Source organism: Hesperophylax consimilis, chromosome 5 (assembly GCF_061612785.1).
Source record: "Hesperophylax consimilis isolate HC1 chromosome 5, BYU_Hcon_1.0, whole genome shotgun sequence".
NCBI classification, from domain to species: domain Eukaryota; kingdom Metazoa; phylum Arthropoda; class Insecta; order Trichoptera; family Limnephilidae; genus Hesperophylax; species Hesperophylax consimilis.
Window position 1 is genome coordinate 12,239,460 of NC_142840.1, and position 21,627 is coordinate 12,261,086.

The 21,627-nt window shown below is 33.3% G+C and overlaps 1 protein-coding gene across 2 annotated transcripts; it reads right to left on the reverse strand.

Annotated features, from left to right (window-relative positions):
* Window positions 1–670: 670 nt before the first annotated feature.
* On the reverse strand, window positions 671–21,038 carry CysRS (cysteine--tRNA ligase, cytoplasmic). 2 transcript variants are annotated; one of them, XM_089631635.1, is made up of 12 exons: window positions 20,927–21,038; window positions 20,164–20,348; window positions 18,762–19,028; window positions 16,509–16,725; window positions 14,803–15,013; window positions 12,970–13,202; window positions 10,900–11,133; window positions 10,194–10,329; window positions 8,335–8,561; window positions 5,550–5,712; window positions 4,377–4,585; window positions 671–2,212 (listed from the first exon to the last, which is right to left on the reverse strand). In XM_089631635.1, the coding sequence occupies exons 2-12, from the start codon at window positions 20,340–20,342 to the stop codon at window positions 2,084–2,086; spliced, it is 2,205 nt and encodes a 734-aa protein (XP_089487761.1). In that variant the 5' UTR covers window positions 20,343–20,348; window positions 20,927–21,038; the 3' UTR covers window positions 671–2,083. The 2 variants fall into 2 exon arrangements, with proteins under 2 accessions (XP_089487761.1, XP_089487762.1); XM_089631636.1 differs by lacking the exon at window positions 20,927–21,038 and adding an exon at window positions 20,598–20,857.
* Between the last annotated feature and the right edge of the window lie 589 nt (window positions 21,039–21,627).

Genomic DNA, 21,627 nt, shown 5'->3' on the forward strand with positions numbered 1-21,627 from the left:
GAAAAGAAAAAATTCCCCACATTGTGATTTACGAAAAAAAATTACCATAATTCAGTATCTTTTCGCTGACTTCGGTATATTTTCAAAATTGTGTAGGTTTTCTGGGAATATCGGTAGATTTTTGCCGAAATCGGTTGACATACCGAAATTTCGGTAGATATGGCATCGCTGCAAGGAACCAAGGTCCCAAGGCCTTTACTAGCACTATCCAATGGATAACGTATTAGTTTTAAATTTATTTATTTATAAAACCAGTGTTTACTATTCCATACTCAAAGTGGCTATATTATATTGGAAAAGTTAGTTCATATTTCTACCTATTGCGAATATTTATTTATTATAATTGATAGTTACCAAGAGGAGGGAAAAACCATTCAATTGAAAATATAAATCGTGAAATACAGTGGTGTGTTTGATTTTTTCTGATTTTCCAGAACAAGTACTGACATAATTAAAAAAGCAGGTGTGAGCACCCAAAGGATAAGGAGGGAGACCGGCAGGAGTGCAGGAGGCTCCCCACTTCCTTCAACCTCTTAACATTCATGAATCAGTGATGCTATAGTTGCACAAGCTTTGTCATCACATTAAAAAAGAGACAATCTGAACTTTACAAGGGTTGTATTTTCCATGATGTACATACGCAAAGCAAAAAATAAAAAAACAAAAATAATATTGATCAAATAATTGTTTATTTAAGTAACCATTGCATTGGCGTGCCAACACAAAAATTATAAAATGCACTGTTATTAATAAATAACTAATATTTAGTTCAGCGTTAAAAAAATATTACTTCATTTTGAATAAAAGCTTTAACTTATATTTTATAAAATACAATTTGAACCAAAAATTTAATACAAAGTATAAATAACAATTTAAGGATAAGTATGTACCCTTAATACTGACATGGGCATTCAAGTCAATTCAGAAGATGGACATTATACTTTAAAGATAAATAGAGTATTGGTAAACACAACTCAACCAATGAGTGAATATTGGAGCAATTTCAGTTTGGATCGGCTAATGTGTTCACAGGTTTATTATACTTCATAATCTGATCAATTTGCATGCAAATTCACATTTAAGAATTTCTTCACATTCTAGTATCAGTCCTCCAGAGAAATGTACAATGTTGATTCTATAAAAATCTTAATCTTTTTAACATCATTTTCTTAAATTTGTAATTCGATCATACAGAGTTTAAATACTCAGGGATCTCGCTCCAATACATTCAGTATACTTTCATTTGTCTTGAGTCAATTTCATACCTCGCTGCCATCCATAAGTGTTGGAATCATAACTCCAATGTGGATCATCAACCGCGCTTCTTTTGACAACTTTTTATCTGTACTTGGTACTGCAAAATTAAATTTTTATATAAAAATGCTTTATCTTAACTCTCTACATACATTTGAACATTCATTGCCATAACAATTGACAATTCTCAAATAATGAAAGAAACAACAAAAAAATACGTGGACAAACACAAACACATTAACCGACTCCTAATGTATATTATGTACATTATGAAAATGCCATTATGTATATCTAAGCAAGACATTATGCATTGCTAGTTATTTAAAAAAAAATAACAACCATAATGAGCATGTTATACAAATTTTGCATCTTCTGAAACTCAATGAATAATAAATTTTAGCCTAATACAGAATTTATTTATGTAACTACACAAATAGGATAATTCTAAAAATTCAAACTTCAGAAGTGGTATTTCATAGCTATTGTGTATATTATAACTGGAATCCTCAACATGTAATTAAAATATTGTTTACTTTTATGTAAAAAAACAAATATGTCTTTGACTTTCAAATGTCTCCGTGAAAAAATAAATATGAGGAACAAACAAAATTTAAAAAGCCAAAGCCAATGTAAAGCTGGATTAATTATTTTTATATCTTTTGTGGAAAATTACTTTTTTAACATTTCTCGTAAGAAAATAATTTTTTCTAAACTTATGTATTATAATTTATTATGTAGATATAAGTCTTTCATGTTATGTCCGGCCATGATTCTTAAATCACACAAATTTAAGACTACCCGTAAAGCAGGCAAAAGCAATTAATTTAATTTAGTTATTCGTCTCAATTGAACTTAGATATTCATTGTATTTTTTTTCCTGGGCGATCTGGAGTTTCTGCAACTTCTTTACTAGTCCTTTACTTATTTCTGCGCCCAGCTGATCGTGTGTTGGAAGTCCCTGGAAAAAAGTAATATTTTATAATTAAATTAACCTAACTTTTGGCTTTCATTAACCCTAGATCACTCGTCGAGGCGACGACGCGCTACTCGGCGAAATTCGAAATCATCTACTTCCCCCGCTCCCCGACCTTGACTCTTTCATTACTTTCCTAAATTGAGTAAACAGTGCAGCACGTGACGCGATTGCGGCCACACGCATACTAGGACGTGCACTATGACCATCTCGTCGTCCGCTGGACGAAAGTTTAGTTATAACAACAATTTTTATTTTTAAGGTACGTACATTCATATATTCTTATATTTATTGTTAATGTTGGCGAATCTTCTACAATAGAAGCTCCGGTTTCATCTACGTCAAACATGCATAAAATTTGCTACCTGCGTCCATCCAAGGCCCGGAGGATGACCAAACACCGTTGCACCAGATGTAGAGGGGCTATTTGTGGTCCACATAATGTTGATATGTGTGGTCACTGTGTAGACTGATATTTTGATATTAATTTGTTCATTATAAACCTTACTTTTGTGCCATGTAACAAGTTCCTATCTTAATTAAATATTTTTGATTTATTTCTAGTGTTTTATTGCGTAGTCCACTCGACGAAAGTGTAGTTACAATGAAACAATGAAAACAGTTTAGTTATCTAGGGTTAAAAGAATGCTAACAATATGATTTAACTTCTCAAGCGCCAAAAGTACCCATCAGATATGAAAAATTTGTATCTGTTGAACGCTGGCGTATCCAGTTGGTAATCGAAAAAAAAAAACTTTATGTTTGTGGAATTTCCCGGTATACTACAGAGGTATTACGTCATTTCAAAGGTTAAGCCTAAGGTTAAGACATTGCCGGAAAACAGAGATTCGAGATATGGTACATGCTGTGTATTGTATAAGAGGAACAATATTTTGTGTTTTCGAAATTTTTCCAACCTAAAAATAGTGAAATGAAAAGCAGTAATAATTTTTTTTAACACCCATTTTCTTTTGATTTGACACTGACAAGTCGGGGGCTTAGGTCACAGAGGCCTAACTACAAAAACTGGTGTTTTGAGGTAAGCTTGGTTCAGTTGGGTATATGGGCAAGCCAACCTTTATTTTCGTTTTTCTAAAAACTATGTTTTTGTAGATAGGCCCCTGTGATCCTAAACCCTCGAAGTATAGAAGTGTTTATGTAGTGACACTAATAGAAAGGCTACATACTACTAGGTACAATACAAAACTTGACTTCCTTGTCCGCTATGTCGTATTGCGTCTGACTAAAAGACAATGTACCTATAGTGTCCAGATCTCCTCTAAAATGACCTTTTACCTGTGAATGTGTTAAGAAATGCTTACTTTAAATGTGGTTAACCTTTCCATAGCCAACAAGTTGAAATCTCTAAAATTACTACCCTTCATGTATATTTTAAATATATACTTTTTGCTGCATGCACATTTGCAGAATGATGCGCGAGCCACGAATTATAGGAAAGGAGCGAAGCAACCACAAGCGGAATTTCACGCCATTAGCGGATGTTTTGTTCCTATACCATAAGTCGTGGTTCAGCATTATAGTTAAGTATTTTTTTATTCCAACAAAACCTACAAAAACACATAAAATAAACTGATATAGATTAGAGAAAAAATGTTTTAAATATGTAGGTAACATTTCTAGCCACAAATAATATTTGTTGCACGCTGGAACCATAACCCACAGCTGAACTAAATCCAGCAGCAGGTGATGGCCATCTCACCTGCTCGTGCAAAATGGGATAAGTTACTAATTGTTTGTACACGCTGTTAGTTAATTTTTGATTTACACTTTAATTTTCGAGTAAATTGAGTACAGAGTTGGAATTTTTAGCTCAAATTCGAAAAAAATCAGTTACTAGTAGACCTTGCTCCAAAAGTTTTTTAACATCAGTTTCTGAAAAAAAAATGTAATAAAATAGAAATGGAAAAAAGTAAAAAAAAAATATAAAACCGAAATGCTCAGATCGAAAAATAAAGTTTTCATTGAGCTCTCTGATGGAATCTACATGTGATGTAGATTCGCCAGTTTCCCGCTTTTACTATGAGTTTACAGACACCCTGTACAATGCTTAACCTCCATGAATCTTGTCTAAACCTTCCATCAGAATAACAATAAATACGAAGATTAAGAACAGAAAAATGTGTATTACCTTGTCATCGAACTTTGAATACTTGTCCGTTTCCTTTTTGAACATTTCCGTGGGCGGCATCTTCTTCTGTTCCTCTTTAGCCTGCTGCTGCGCCAACTGTTCCTGTTTCTTCTTCTCCTTCTCGGCTAGTTTCTCCGCCTCCATCCTGATCTTATCCTCCTTCTCTTTTAATAGTTGTTCTTTGCAGACTAGTTTTACTACACTTCGATCTGTATAGAAATAAAGAATAATAATTCATCAAATAAATAATAAAGAAATAAGTAAAAAAAAATGTAGTATTTTTATTCAACCTTTCCGAAAAAGCCATTAATAGACATTGCCACATTTATTGATATTAGAGTTAATTCAGTCTGATTCACAATGTCAAGTGAATTAATTCATTTGCTTCGGTAATTCATTTTAGTGACATAGAATAAAGAAGAAAACTAGAAGTGCAGATCATACAAATTTGAATGGAAACAAATGTTCCATTTAGCACATGCTCTGCCTCATTACACTTCCCTTACATTGTAAATCTCCATCCAATTTGAATTCGGCAATCACGGTGAAACACAATTGTGTATTGGAAATTTAAGGCCAATATGAAACACAACCCAGTTCTTCTGTATTCTATAGTGGCAGGTATACATCTCTTGTTTTATGAAACTTAAAAACAAATTGTTGAATACTCATTGTAAATTGAATGTTATGCTATTTATGGGTTTATATAATATTCGATTGTCTTATGGTACATATACATTTGCGAACTTAAAAGCGAACCGTGCCACAAAATTACCGGAAAGGAGCGAAGCAACTGCAAGCGGCATTTCGCGCAGTTGCTTCGTTCTTTTCCCAAAAGTTGAGGTTCTGTTCGGCAGTTCGTCTCGCTAATGTATATGTAGCATTATAATATCTGATTAAAACAATTCTTTGAGTACCTACTATTCCCAATTATAAACCATTAAAAAAAATAATTAGGTAAATTATTGCCACATACATGTCTAAGGTATTCATTATAGTGTTGAATTCAAACGAATTGGAATGAATTCATTCATCTCATTTGGTATTTTTTGCCTAATCAGAAGTATAAGTTATTTCCTTATAAAATTAGTAAAAATGTTGATTTCTGATCAATGATTAATTCAGAAATAAGATCACTTCATCCAAGACAAGATAAAGAAAAGAATGTTTTACCTTCTTTGTCTTCGAGCCTGACTCCTAGATTGGGCAGGATATCATCTCTCAAGGCATCGCAGAGCGCCAGAATCTCACTTGCCTTCAGGGTCCGGGCGGAATCTCTGACGGCTTGCCGGAATGACGCAATCACTTCCAAAAAGGGCATCACCATCTCTTCAAACTGCAAAAATAATAGAATTTCAATAAAATAATAAAAATAAAGAGTCACTTAACAAATGATAATGAAAACCGATGACGCCAATTTGCATGAAACTTTTCAACTCTTAGGCCCCAGACAGGTTAATGAAATTTATCATCTGTTTAAGAAAGAATTTTCCTATTAAAAAATGTGTGATTTGACGACGATTTCACCGGAAGTAAGGAAAAATTGAGCTTTATATTTGATATATCCCACAAGAGTCCCGACTGCCCGAAGCCAGTGGGACTAAAGCATCCCTAATTTCAGGAATTTTGTAAGATGGAGGCGAAGAGAAAAATTAGGTAATCTTTGTGTATTCAGAATTGGTTTCCTTATCTCTCTCTCTCTCTCTTCAAATTAATTAATATTTAATCAATCTTAATTGTAAACAATGTTTTTCCACCAGTAATCCATCTGTCAAAACCAACGTTTATGTTTTGTACAAATTAAAAATAAAATGTGAAGAAATATATATTACAAAAGTCCAGGTAAATCATTTTAAAGAGACCCTCACCTGTATGATGGGTCAAAAAGTAATTGGATTTAATAATAATTTTGTTTATGTTAAGTCTTCCAGTGACAATATTAGCTTCCATCGTGAAATATTGGGGCAGGGCCACAATTTTTTTGTTGTGAAGAGTAGTACTGTATCAAAATATAACTAGCCGTTGGAAACAATAGTTATATTGTTTCAACGTCCAACGCTGTTGAAAATAATTAGCGCCAATAGTTGAAATATAATACCTACTTGCGAATATTATTCAACGCAGTCAACGATTCAACTGCCTAATAAATAAAAGGGTTAAGAGTTTGCACTTCGTGAACAATATTACTCGATATTTCAAATGGTCTTTTGGTTATGTAACTCCTGCTAGAAGTTTTTCTTTTATTTTTCCATCCAATACGGCCGATACACAGCGCCAAGGGACAACCAAATTTATCAACGACAAGCAAAAAATAACCAACGTCGGCCGCCTAGCTACGTTTTGTACCTATTGTTTTCAACAGTTTGGCTTGTTAAATCAAAAGGGTCAAGAGATTACACTTCGTGAACGATATTATGCCTAATTTGAAATGGTCTTTTGGTAATGTACGTACCTACTGCGCGTCTTTTTTTATTTTACCATCCAATATGGCCGATACGCAGCGCCAAGGGACAATAAAATTTATCAACGACAAGCAAAATATATCTTCAACGTCTTTATTATTTCAACAGGGTAATGTTTTCAACACCGAAACCAACGTCTTCCAACTTCCAACAGTTTCAACTTTATTGTGGGATTATTAGTACATGTGTGGGGCATAGAGATAATAATAATACATCAATGATCCGGGGAACCACCCGTTAATAGGGATTCCCTAATACGATTTTGATCTATTTTTTGTTTGTTTTTTTGTTAGTATCGTGTCGATCTCCTATACGTTTAGTTTGATTGTACTAGCTTGTCGCGCGTCTATTCAATCTGTTTTTGTTAATTGTTTTACTTAGTGATTTATGTAAAAATACATAAGTGTTTGATATAAATTTGATGACTAAACTAATTTGTAATTGAATAATAATTATTAGTGTTTATTTCGTAGTTGAATTGAACTTTGGACTGATGATAAATATTAAACAGTTGAACAGATGGTGGTTTATTACTCTAATCCCAACACTATTAATGTGTTTAAAAATATAGTTCACAAACTTTTGTTAAGGGGGGTACCTACTCCCTTGGAAGAACAAGACTATTCGCAAGATATTTCTGAAAATCAAACAGAATCTTCAGACGAACCCTTATCATTTTGGAATGCATTAAATTCAGTAGTCGAAAAAATTAAGCCAGTGAATAATCCAAATAACAAATTCAACAAAGAGTTGTCCCCTGAAATGGTGGAAGGAACAAGGAGTATATTTTCCGAATTTGAAAAAGTCTTCATAGAACAATGCGGTATTGTAGCAAAATCCGTTCCTTGTGAACGAATTTTTTCCGAGACTGGACAAATTATATCCGACCGCAGGTGCATTTTTAAGGCTGGAAAAGTGCGACAGCTGGTGTTTTTGAATATGGATTCGAAAATATAGAAATGTGTCTAATCTTATTAATTTTTCAAAACTGGATATTATATTCTTACAAATAACTAAGCTGAATAAGCATCGAAATTCAAAATATTTGGACCGTATTTTTTATAACTTTTAATGCTTTATGATAATTTGAATATGTGTAGATATTAGTAAATTATCTAAAAAAATATAATAACAAATGTGATGACTGAGGTTTCATCGAGTATGGAGAATTAAGCACTAAAAACAGACCTGAGTTAATAAATCACTAGAAATAATCAATTATAGTTGCGTCAACGTCGGCGTTATTTTCAACAGTTGAAAATCACCAACGATAACGACGTTGGCGTTGGATGGAATTATCGTCAACGCCCAGTACTAGTGAAGAGTGGAAAACAAAAAAAGTTGCGGCCTCGACACAATATTTTTATTCAATGTTTTGAAAACATTATGCCTCTGGAGACCGGACTTAACCACCAGGCGGCGGGAATCTTAAGTCATTTCAAGGTACTTTAGTTATATCACAGTATATTAATTTATTACTTCAAAATGCAACTTACGTTTCCACTGTCACCCTTATAGATGGGGAAGCCAATTCCCCCTCTGGGTCCCTCAATAGCTCCGAAGATGTGGAGGAGGTCCGTGACGTAAGTCCCCACCCGCTCCAACAGAGGGACACTGGGAGCCTCCACGGAGTTGGAGGGCCCATTCTTTGTCTTCAGGTATATGTTTGTGGCACCCACCAGGTCTCTTATGCTGTCCAGGGCAGAGCGGGTATCAATGTTGTCTGGAAATGTAATAATAATAATAATAATTTGTATGGTCCCGTTTTGTAAAAAAACCTCAAGGTGCGGTAATAAATAATAAAATTTTAAAAGAGTTTATTCTTCAATTATTTAGTGCATAAGTGCATGAACCAAATACAATGACATTTATTAAGGTGCTGAAATTTGTGATTTTATCTAATTGGAAAATTTATACTCTGATAGCTCAATGATAAATATTTCACTTGTCCTGTGAAGTCATCAGAGAAAAAGTTTTTATACAATTACATACTTACATTTCTTTTAATAAGAGGCTGAACACTGAATTGTAATTTTCAGTGCAATATTAAATCAGCATTCAAGGTCCTAATAATTGCTGAGCAATTCAGTATTTAATGGATTAGTAATAAATTAAAAACTTAAAGTTGTGTATGCAATGAATTATTTTAACCCTTGGATTGCCAAGCTAACCAGATAATGTGTTTATATTTTATTAAAATTGTACACATCTATCCTATGTAGTTTCCCCGGGTGTTACAGGTAAATGTACAGGTAAATGTTACAGGAAAAAATTGTACAAAGAAGAAATACAAAAATATTTTCGAGTCTTATTACATTTTATGATGCTCGTGTATAAATATGAATTTTGAAAATCGGAATTACGACATTTGACATTGACTTTGCGATGCGCTTCTTCACAGATAAAATAAACATGTTTTGCAAGTAACGAAACTGTAAACTAGAATAATATTAACACATTATAGTCGGGCGCTTCAAACAATAGACTCTAGCCTATAGCGGGTGTTTTTCGCGATTAGCGCATAAATATATCGCTTTCCTAAAATTGACACAATTTCTAAACCAAATAATATTTTCAATTGAACTTTTCAAAGAAATCATATATGACATTTCATCATCAAAAATAAATTATAATTGCTTTAATTATATCATAATTTCACCACATTTCAAAGCTGAATATAAAAACCTGATATTAATTCAGTAAATAGCATTCAATATTCAATATTTGAAAATTCCAAGTAAAAGATAACATGTTTATTCATATCATATAGGTATATAATAAATAATAATATATATTTGCCATGCCCACAATTTTACAATCGCTGGATGTGTGAAATCTGATCGCGTAAATTGAACAGTGTCGTCTAAGGTCGAAGGCGCACACTCAATAACTTATATGTTTAATTGCTTCTTGTCAAAAAAGAGTCTTTTGCGGTTGTCTCGCCTAATTGAAGAGCCCATTCCACTTATGAATCATAGTATTTCACGCTGATAACAAACCTGTATAATGCCGTTTCCCGCCAAAAACCTACAGTCGACAAAAACGCAGTTGACAGACAGTCTGCGAAAAACCGCCAAGGCCGTGTCCCGACGACAATGTGTTAAGATACATTATTTCCTTGGAAAGTGAATACATTAATCATATTTTAGTATGCTAGGAGCATTTTTTTATGCAAGCAGTCAAAATATTTATATCACTGTATGTTGCACTTATTAAATTTTAATAGTGGCTTGTGAAAATGTATGCAAATTACCAATTAACCACAACTAGAAAATTGCACTTTATATGAAGTCATTACTAAACCAAATTAGAATAATATAACACCATGGGTTTACAATATTTTAAGAGCACCTACCGCAGAGAGCACTATGTACAAGATCCTGGGTAGATTTTAACTTGGAGAAAAGCAATGATTCGGCTCCAAACCAGCATCCTCCTTGTCCGGCCCCATTGCCGCACCTTATGGCATCCTTAATACTGAGGAAGAACTCCTGCAAAATTAAAAATACAATTAAATTTTAAGTGGAATTGATAATCTATAAGCTATAATACAAGAATAAAACATGCCTACAGCGCATATATTTATGATTTTGATTTTAGCCACTACACTATGTGAATCTGTTATTTTCTGTTCTCATAAGGTTATAATTTTAAATCTTTTCTGCAATATATATTGGCGTATAGCCGTTTTATTGGGAATAAATAAAGATGTAGATGTGAAAAATAAATAAAGATGTGACAAATTTAGCAGATACCAAAAAATAATTTGAACCTTTATCGACATGATATTTTATGTACATCAAGAATAACGCAGGGAAAAGGTTCAGAAATAGATTCTGACTCTATCCAAGATAGAGATAAAAACAGTTGTTTTTCTTTTGAATGAGTTAAAAATGGAGTTCTGTGTGTCCGTTATTCCTGGACACACTGGATCCCTAGATTCCTACCCAACCCTCATACCTTTCACATTTCCAAAACGGGAACTTCCTTTCTTTAAAAAGATGACATAGGCCCTGAGGGAAATTATTTTGCGTATGGGGTTTATATTTATTTAAACTTACATTGAGCATTCTCTCATATTGAACTGCCATCTCCATAGTGTTGGGTGAATAGTCCAGCGTATCCTTCCAGGAATGCAGCAAGAATGCGAATCTCAATTGGGTGGAGGTATTGTTCTTGAGGGCATCCTGGATGGTGATGAAGTTCTTGAGAGATTTGGACATTTTGCAGCCGGCAATAGTGAGATGACCAGTGTGCAGGAAGTACGATACCCAGTTGGCACAGTCGAAGTACGCCTGAAACATAATGGAATAGGAGGTATATTTATGATTAAAATTAAACTATATAATTTCAATTACATGACATTCTAAAATTCAAAAATACATAATTCTTATTATTTAATTTATGCCACCGTTCTTACAATAGTTGGTGGTGTAATGGTCAGCATAGTTGCCTTCCGAGCAGTTGATCGGTGTTCGATTCATGGCCGTGGGTATTTTTTATATTTTAATTGAAAAAAATGTAATATTTTTTAAATTTTGTCTCAAATGATTTTTCACGGGTATACTATAATATATTGTTGTACATTCACATAATTTTATTAGTTTAATGTGAATACCGCGCAAGAATACCAACTGCCTGAAGTCAATGTGACTATGGCATCCCCAACGGAGTTATACAGGGTGTCCGGAAACTCGTAGTACAAGCGGGAAACTGGTGAATCTACATCACATTTGGAGTCGATTTTGTAGTATATTTTTTTTTGATTTGAGCTTTCGTTATCGAGTAAATCGAGTTTGAAGTTGATTTTTTTTTTTTTTTTTTTTTTTAATCAAATTCTTATAAATTATTACTGAAGATCAAAGTACCCAACTAATTAAAACTATTTGAAAGTAAAACAAATGAAGAAACTCGGATTTGAAGCATTATTTTGAAATCACCCTTCATTTAACCCGGTGTAATCATAAAATATTTCTGCTCTGCAGGGTTAAAACATCTGTTGTTCAACCCTAAACACCAGAAAAAACTTTAACCCTAAAATAGCCGAAAAATATATTTTTTTGGTTTTTTTTTTTTTTTTTGTGAAAATGCTCAAATCAAAAAACTTTATGTTTTTTTGGGTTCCCCATGTGGTGTAGATTCTCCAGTTTCCCGCTTGTACTACGAGTTTCCGGACACCGTGTATAGTGATCTCATCACCAAACACAGCTAAATCCATTTTTTTTTTTTTTTAATATATAAACATTCATTCCCGGGTTACGAATAACCTGACAATATTTGAAAATCTTCTACTACCACCACAGTAAGCGGAAAATGTTGCTTGTGTCGTGATGGAGGACTTAGCCAGCCGAGGAATTGAATACACTACGCCTGGGTGGGACCCAAACGCAATGTTTCGTTCTGAATGATAATCTTTCACCAAGGCGATATTGAGAGTATCCACCACTTTGGAATGTGCCGCAAACATGCTTTATTATGTATTGTTTTATTTAAAATATATATGAAATAAAACATATAAATTAAATTTATTTGCGCACGCTCGTATTTGAACATGCAACCTAGCATGCTATTTTTTTTCATAATATGACAAATTATTTTTTGAATTGTGTAATACATTATTTAACATAATAATATTATTTTCTGATTGTAACAAAATTATGAATGAAATTAGAGGCACAAATTATCTGCGCACGTAATCGAATTACGGCTTCTGGGATAATCAAGTGATTATAAATTTCAAATAAATGAGTATTATATAGAAGGTATTGAGAATTGATATGAACAAAAGATAAAGAAAAATAATCTTTTAAATCCACATTGTAATGTGGTGTTAAATGGATTTCAGTAATTCTTATAATTTAAAAATCCCAGCTTAAAAATGTATTTCCTAGAAATTATTTCATCATTTTTATTATTAACAAAATGAATTGCATTATTTCAACAAAAATATTATTATACATTTTTTCTAATCATAAGAAGCCATGCTTATAGATAGAAGATTACATATTACAGACATGTCTACAAAGGATGTGAAACACGGGGTTGATAACCAAAAAAACCTGATACGTCAAGGAAATGTGAAGTAAGAAAAAAATTTGCAAAAAAATAAATTAAATAAATCGAAGGCTTACCTCACTCTGAGCCAGTTCATTGTCATGATGAGGGAACTTGAGGTCCACCCCTCCGGTGTGGATGTCCAGGGACTTGCCGCAGACCTCGGATGCCATGGCGGAGCACTCAATGTGCCAGCCGGGCCGGCCCAGGCCCCAGGGGGAATCCCACGAGGGTTCGCCGCTCTTGGAGTTCTTCCAGAGGGCAAAGTCGTTGGGGGATCGCTTCTCTCCGTTCTCTTCTGATAAATCGCCTGGAGAAAGAGATAAGGTATATGAATTTGTTGTTACTATGACAAAGTATGAAAGGAAAAATGTTGCTTTTTAATTTTTAAATCAGTTTCTTGTTTATCGATATAGGTCCAGCAACGTCAATATCTCCTCCACAGAAAACTGTCTTATTGTTGAGTACGTTTGTTTTTAAAGTTAATACAGCGCAAGAGTCCTAAATGGATAAGTTGTGAGGCTGAACGGATTGGGAATGAGATGTAGATGGGGAAGATGAAGGTCAGGAAATACCTGGCTATTCAGAACTGGTCACCAAACGACTAAAGCCATTTCGAATAACAATTTAATTCCGAATGGTGGTCTTTCACCAGGGCGATACAGAGAGTGTCTACCAAGCTGGAACATGCCACAAACATACTATAATTATGTTTATTAAACATGACACATGTTAATTAACATCAAACCCTTGCAAAAGGAGTAAGCGTGTTTTACATAAAGACATCTATTTAGGTGGTGATGTGCTTATTGAATATTTCATTTATTATGTTGTGTATTTCACAAAGTATGAGAGTGGTTAGCTACAGAGAGGCGGATGTTTTAGAACAAAAGCTAATTACTATGTAAGTGTATTTGATTTCCAGTATCGCAGAAAATACGGTTTCGCAGTAAGTGACTTTACGCAGCTCGACAATACTACAATGGAAAGGCTTAAGAAAGGTATGGTAGATGGTTTGGGCATATACGAGAGCCTTGACCCTCCATGTTCGAGGGGTAAGGCTCTCGACTGGCAATATGGAGATCGCAGGTTCAAATCCCGGCGCGCACACACCGATTCACGATTAAATCAATCAAAACAATATAATGTATATTTGCGGCACTTTTCAGATTGGAAGATACTCTCAGTATCGCCCTGGTGCAAGACCACCGAAACGTTTCTTGAAACGGTTTCAGCCATGTTTGGTAACCAGATCTGAATAGCCAGATATTTTCCCACCTTCCTCTAGCTATTTCTTTCCCCTTCCCACTACCTTCAGCCTCACAACACACACCAATTGAGGATGCCTTAGTCTCACTGGCCCAGACAGTTGGCATCAGTTGGGACTTTTTCGCGGTATTCACAGAGAAATATATAGAGTGGATAAACAGAGAGAGGACAGTAAGGAAAATATACGACGAAAATGTGAACAGTAGAAGAAGTCAGGGACACCTGAGGAAGACATAGCATGATAAAGTGAACTAAAAAAGTGTTGAGTATAGACATGTCAAGAGTCAGAATAACAGAAGTGTATGAGATGACGCATGCATGAATGTTAATGAAGCAAGGAGTATGTGTCAAGTCCGAGTTATTTGACACACAGAGACAAACAGCATGATGGTTAGTTAGTGTAAATGTTTCCTATTCCAAATACGCATCGTCGTAAAAGTACATACATTATCATCAGTTGTTTATGCATTTTTTATTGGATGGCAATAAACAGTCTTTAATTACCCTAATTAAAGATTATTTATTAATTGTCATAGTTAAAGATTATTTATTGCCGAAACTTAGCACTACCAAGGATAAAATGCAATTTACTGTCAATTTAATAATTTATATATCTGTTGAAAATAAAATAGATAATTTACCTTCTCCTTCCTGTAAAGAGTTTGTGTCACCGTACGCTTCTGGAACTAGTTTGGCATAATGATGCTTGTCCCTTTTGTCGAATTCGCCGACATTAAAATAGACCGAGCCGTTTGCTGCGTACGCTAATCCATTGCTCACAATGCGCTGGATGAATTTAATGATTTCTGGAATGTATTCACTAACTCTGGTTAATACGTCTGGCGGTAAAACCTGGAAGAAATTAGAGAAAAAAATTATCATCGTGTCTATTTTTGTCATAGTAGTAAACAATGATTTGGTCTTCAAAGGAGCATCTTAATGTTCTTTCATTGTGCAAGGAAAAATTAAAAAAATATTTTTGAATATTTACATCGCAAGATGTGAAAATATGTTTTTAACTCATTGTACGCAGACGTCATATCAGACATTACAACAGTTGTCTTGCGAACACGTATTAATGAAAAAGTGCAGCATACAGGGGTGCCTGAAATTGAAATGTCATGCATTTAAAGAGTTAAAAGTGAAGCTTATGCAGATAAGAAGTAGGCAGGGCAAATTCCATTTCGGTATGACAAATAAATATTGTATTTACTTAATTAATAACTGTTCAAATAATCACCTAGACATAATAAACATGTTGAGGAATACATGAATGAATTCGGACTTAATTATGGAGTGGAAAATACTCTGAGAGAGATGATGAGAGTGAGAGGTGATTCACACCCTGGTGAGAAATCATTATTGATAATCGAAAAATGGCGCTAGCCCTGTTTATTAATCAATAGAGACCTGGAAATTTCGCTTTTGCAATAATGCAAATGTTTATATAAAAAATACGAATTTCGCAATTTTTGGACAAACTAAGCTAATTTCAAGCGATTTTCTGGAATTGTAGAATGCAGGTAACTTCACATCGAAAAACCCACATTGTGTAATTCATTTTCTAATTTACTATTTGTTAAAAAATAATAAATGATAATAAAAAAATACACAACATCAATTCTGTTACAAAACACCACTGCTTTTCACCATGAAAAATAAAAACGTATTTCTCAAAAATTCTACACAAATATAGTATAAATGTAAAGTGAATTTAGCCAAAAATAATACGAAAAATGTCAAAAAATAACGAAAAATTTTCAGATCTCAGATATGAGTAACCATATACTTCAGGTCAGATTTGAGATTTTCACGGCTAAAAGTATTATAATGATTTGTTTTTGGGGTATTATGCCATGTTGCACTATCTCCAGATCTATCTATCTAGCTATCTTCAGATGTGTAATGTGTAGCGATGTGTCCTGATAATAGACACTGCAATGCTGTCCGAAAAATTAGCTAAAGGAGACAGCGCAACACGGCATAATACCCCAAAAACAAATCACTATAACCATGTACTTCCCAACATTCCTCTTTTCCTTTTCTTCCCTAGCCTATTTACTTCCAACTCGCAACTTTTTCCAATAAATTGGTGGAGCCATAATCTTACAAACCAAGTAAAACATGTTTTTTGTGGTGTCTTTTTGAATGCATAAACTATATTAATAATACTAATAACGTAGAATCACCTTAAGGGAATAACTAGACTTAAACCTAAGATAAAACCATGCACTGAGAGGAGCCAACACAATACATATATGAATTGTAACATTGCAAAAAAAGAGGCGTTAGTTGATCAAGCACCAATAGACAGAATAGTAAAATTATAGAAATGATTTATCCTCACATTGAGTGCCTTCATGTCGTTTTGGAATTCCTTTTCCCAGAACCTAGGGAGAGAAGTGAATATGCGATTATCCTTTACAGTGGAGCCTTTCTCTCTATCGAGCCATTGTGAAATGGGATCCTGGGCGGCCGATAAAAAGGCTGATTTACTTGACTGTATTTTTGAGTCGTCATTTGATACAATGGCTTCTTTGAGAGAGTCCACAGCTGAAGTCATGCTGCAAATAATCACAAAAATTTTAGTTTCAGTTGAAAATTTATTGAAAAATAATAATTACTCTCCAAAACACGAGTTCCGTTGTGCCAATGGCCCAGCCACTGAGAGCTCCGTTAATAACTATTTCTGTTAATGTAATTACTTTGTGTGAGAAAAAAAAACTATCAGAGGTAGGCCTAATTATGTGCAATTAAGTACAATATTTTAAAATTATTGGTTTAGTGTGATAATTCACCAAGTATATTATGATATTTCAAGTGATACAGGCATTGCAAAATATTTTATTGGCATTTAATAATAGAAATAAATTTATCTCTTCGACTTTGCATAATGAGCACTACTGATTTAAAAAATCTCTTTCTTGCAGTGTCCTCTTGTAAGTATTTGCTTAATTTATACAGCGGTGTGTTGTGAAAAACCACCTTAATGTGTGACCACCTGCACTGTGAAGTAATACAAAATCAATGGTTTTTGTTTAGAAAATATGATCGCTTAGAAATATGTATTATAGATGCTTTGACTATATATTATAAATAGAACACATCTTGGTCTTTTTTGATAAGGCCTCCAAAAGCTTCTTTAAAGTGTTAAATCTCCTATTTACGAACCTTTTTTCAAAAATGATTTTATTGTACAATGTGGCAAATTTAGTACTTCAGAAAATGATCAGAAAACATTTTAATATTTGTGACCGAACTTCTCAAAATAATATAAAACTTGCTTTTTGGTGATGTTTTTTTCAGAAATCAAAACGCGCAACTGGTGTTAAGCAGGAATTTCAAGCTTATAATTTCGTCTAATTCCGAATATTCTACACCGTGGTGCATCGCCTTAGAGCACTTAAAAAGTTTTTAATATTCTTAGTAACAATTATTTGCTATGCACTTACGCGTTGCAAATAATTACAGGTACATTAATTCCAAACAAAATGCGCACATAGGTAAAAAAATATATATGGTCACGTAGTTAAAGGGTTAAATAAAATTTTATTATTGTTTTTTAAATTCCAATGATTAAAGTTTGCATAAGATTAAAGTAACCGATGACTTCTCATAATAAAATAACATTATCAAAAACTAACATAGAGAAGGTCAAAAATAATCTGCAAAAAAGTTAGTTGAGTGACTTTTTGAAGAAAGCTGACAATTATAAGCGCTGTCCATTGTTGGGACTTTTCTGTGCAGGATCTGAATGTTCGTTCTTAAACGGATCGTCTGGCGTAGTGACGCTAAAATTGAGTGAGGTGGGTAAATTAAAACACATTTGTAAAAGTGCTTAACTGTAACTGTGTAGTATAACAAAATATTAAATTTTGGAAATAGGCCTAGTTAAGTTTTTTATGCAGCCAGCAATTTACACCCCATTGTAAAAAGGACTAGTAATTCGTAAGCAGATTTTATTTTCTTATTTACAATACGAGTTGCCTGTAGGTATACTGTCAGATTCATTTATTGACAAATTACCGAAAGTGGGACGGTCACACCTCCTCCTGCGCTCCGCGCAAGTTCATTTGTTCCCCTTCCCTAATTGGTTCGTCTATTAACTTAAATGTCTATGAATATAATATTCTAAATTAATATGTAATAAAATATGTAACAAAAGTTACCGTTGTTAGCTAGTTCAATGCCATATGTTTAGTAAATTAACTAAATGTTTATCAAAATGATTCACTTTGGTGGCTGTTATTGGTAACCCAATAATGATAATGACAATGAAAAGTAACACACCTCTATTTTTTATCTGACTAATTAAGTATGCACATAATAAAAAATAAGGAGTTCATTCATAATAGCTTGTTCATGAATATTAAGTGGTCCATGTGAAAAAAAAACCACTTACGTAGAAAACAGGTTTTCACTTTGAACGCAATTGAAGGTGAATATTGAATTACATATAATATATATTTTTGTATATATTGAAGGTGAATATTAATTGTATAGAAGATATTACAGAAATAATATAAACTGAGAGAATTGAAATTAATGGCCTAACCCAGTGTGAGATAATTCTATAATGAGTAATTAATTAGGTGCTTACTTTGTTAACATTCTGGTTAGCATAATCTTTTTATCGGGGTCCGTTGTGTTTTTAGCATTGTTTTCAAATAATTCCAAAACCGTTTTGGCATCTTCGATTATTTCCTCTAAACTTCTGGGTTCGGAAACATACTCATCAAAGAGATGATTTTGTCTCGCTCTTCTGATGATTTTGTCATCGATATCGGTGATATTCATAACGTAGAGAACCTTATATCCAAAATAATCTGAAAGTACTCTACGAAGAATATCAAATGATATATATGATCTGGAAATAGAAAGAAGAATTCAAAAATTACTGCTGCACTAAAATTCACATAATTGACACCATAAGAACAATAATTTATTAGTGTGTATTATTTATATGCAAATAAAAAAGGGTCCTTCCTTTTAGCCTTTCTTAATGTCTTATAACCTTGAAGAATGACGCTGTAATTTTTGAATTGGTAAGAATAATGACTTACTCCATATTTAACAAAAGTATCAGATCTACGGAGGTAGACATGAAGTGAAAAAAAATCAAATAAAGTTTTGTGTAGGGAGACAAATGGGCATAAATACGGTAAACCTAAAACCTCAATAACTACCACCTCCCGTAGTGAGTAAAACAAATTGTAAAAATATGACCCGCTTAACGAAAGTCATTTTGGATAAAGAGTGTCGTGACCCATTTTGAGGACATTAATAATTGCATTTGAAACAAAGGAATGGTTTCTCTCTAGAGCTCGCAATAATGTGATTATTTCAAGGTGTTTTTTGAATTGCATTTGTAACATTGAAAGGGTTTCTTTCTAGAATGTGATTATTTCAAGTAATTTTTGAATAATGCGTTCAGAACACAGAAACGGTTTCTTTCTGGAGCCCGCAAGAATGTTATTATTTCAAGTAATTTTTTAACGATGCATTTAGAACGCAGGAATGGTTTCTTTCTAGAGCTAGCAAGGATGTGAATATTTCAAGGTAATTTTCCAGTAATTGCATTCGGAACATAGGAATGGTTTCTTTATAGAGCTCGCAAGAATGTGATTAGTTCAAGGTAATTTTTTAAAACATCAATAATTGCATTCGGAACATAGGAATGGTTTTTTTCTAGAGCTTGTACGCATTGTCATATTTTACAATGATTAATATGGGATTACAGATTTTTTTTTCACTTGTGTTTTGCATTACGGGTAAGATTCTGGGACGAATAACGCTCGGCGAGGTTCCAATACAAGTTTAAGTTTAATCATCAAAAAATTATTTGGTTATTTTTTTTCGTGAATTTATAACTGAGCATAACTAGAACTTAGAGTAGATAAAAAGGATGAATCCTGGCACAATAGGATAGACTTCATCTAGTGACACACAGTGTAAACTTAAAGCTCGCTATCATTATGTATATTAGTTAACAATAATATTACCTTGCATGTCCCATATGCGAGGCGTCGTATACAGTGGGTCCGCAGCTATACCAAGTAACATTGTTATTATCCTGCGGGACAAACTTTTCCTTTTTCCTTGTCAGACTGTTGAATAACTTCAAAACAGGTTTATCAGACTCCGAGGGACTCGACCACGCTGGCTGCAAGCGTTTCGCCATATTGTGCTGAAAATTTATTATACCATAATTAATAATAATAATATGTATTGTTTTACTAGATACGTGAGTATTGACTACGAAATATTGGGCACGCTGATCAGAATATCTAAATTAAGTCAATCGGACACCGAAGTAATATAAAATTGACTTACACGAACATAGTGAACTAGAAATAATGAATGTTTTAAAAAATTATAATTATCGAGATTAATGCAATTAAATAAAGTTCTGAAATGAAAACTCGGATAAAGTTACCTGTGTTTATAAATTGAGGTCAATATCCTAGCAGTTCAGAAATATACATTCAAAACTACTGAAAAGTTTGCAGATTTTGTATATTGGCAGTCAATAAAATCACTGCTAATGGAAATGATTACGTTTTAATGTACAACTTAGACTTCTGCAATTCTATGCAGCACTATTGTGATAGGTTTCGGCATAAATAAACCACTTAGGTTTCGGCTTATTATAAATACTCCGGTGACAGCCGGTTAAAATATAATATTAAGATAAACACTTAGTCCTAAACGAAATTAATTCCGGATATAAAGATAACAAGATTGAGTCAAATAATATACGAATACCTTTCCACTATTTTTAGTACGTCAACAATGATGAAAACCCGACCGCTTTTGCACAATTTGTATAGAAGATAACCTAAAATTCTGACACGTAGGGCGACAGAGGGAAACCCAGTTCTTCTTCTTCTAATTTATTTTATGCTTACGTCGGTATTGCCATCATTCAAAACTATAGTGTGAAAAATAGAGCGAAAAGTAGGGGTTGCTTGGGCTATGAAAATTAATAAAATTTCCGATGCAGATGTCGTTCGACATGATTTTTACAAAAAAATAGAACGTTTGATTTTATAACAGTTAATATTCATAAAAAAATTAAGGAATACTGAAAAAAGAAACTGTTCTATTTATTATTGCCTAAAAATATTATTTTGAAAATATCGTCTGTCTACGGAATACCTACAAAAATAATATTTTTCATGCTCGATTCTTTTTAAAAAACCTTATTACACAAACTATTTTTTAATAAATGTTCGTTTCATGCAACATGCCCATAGTTTGTAACAATATTAAACGGAATCAAGGCGTTTTCTTTTCTGGAAGGAGAAAATAAACCAAACAATGTCTTTTGATTGTAAGGCTACCAATATAATTAAAGAGCATGATAGGTTTAAATATTTCGGTATATAATAATGGCAAATTATAATGTATCGGCTTATACAGGTATGTAAGCCGATATTATATTTCGGCATATATATAATGTATAC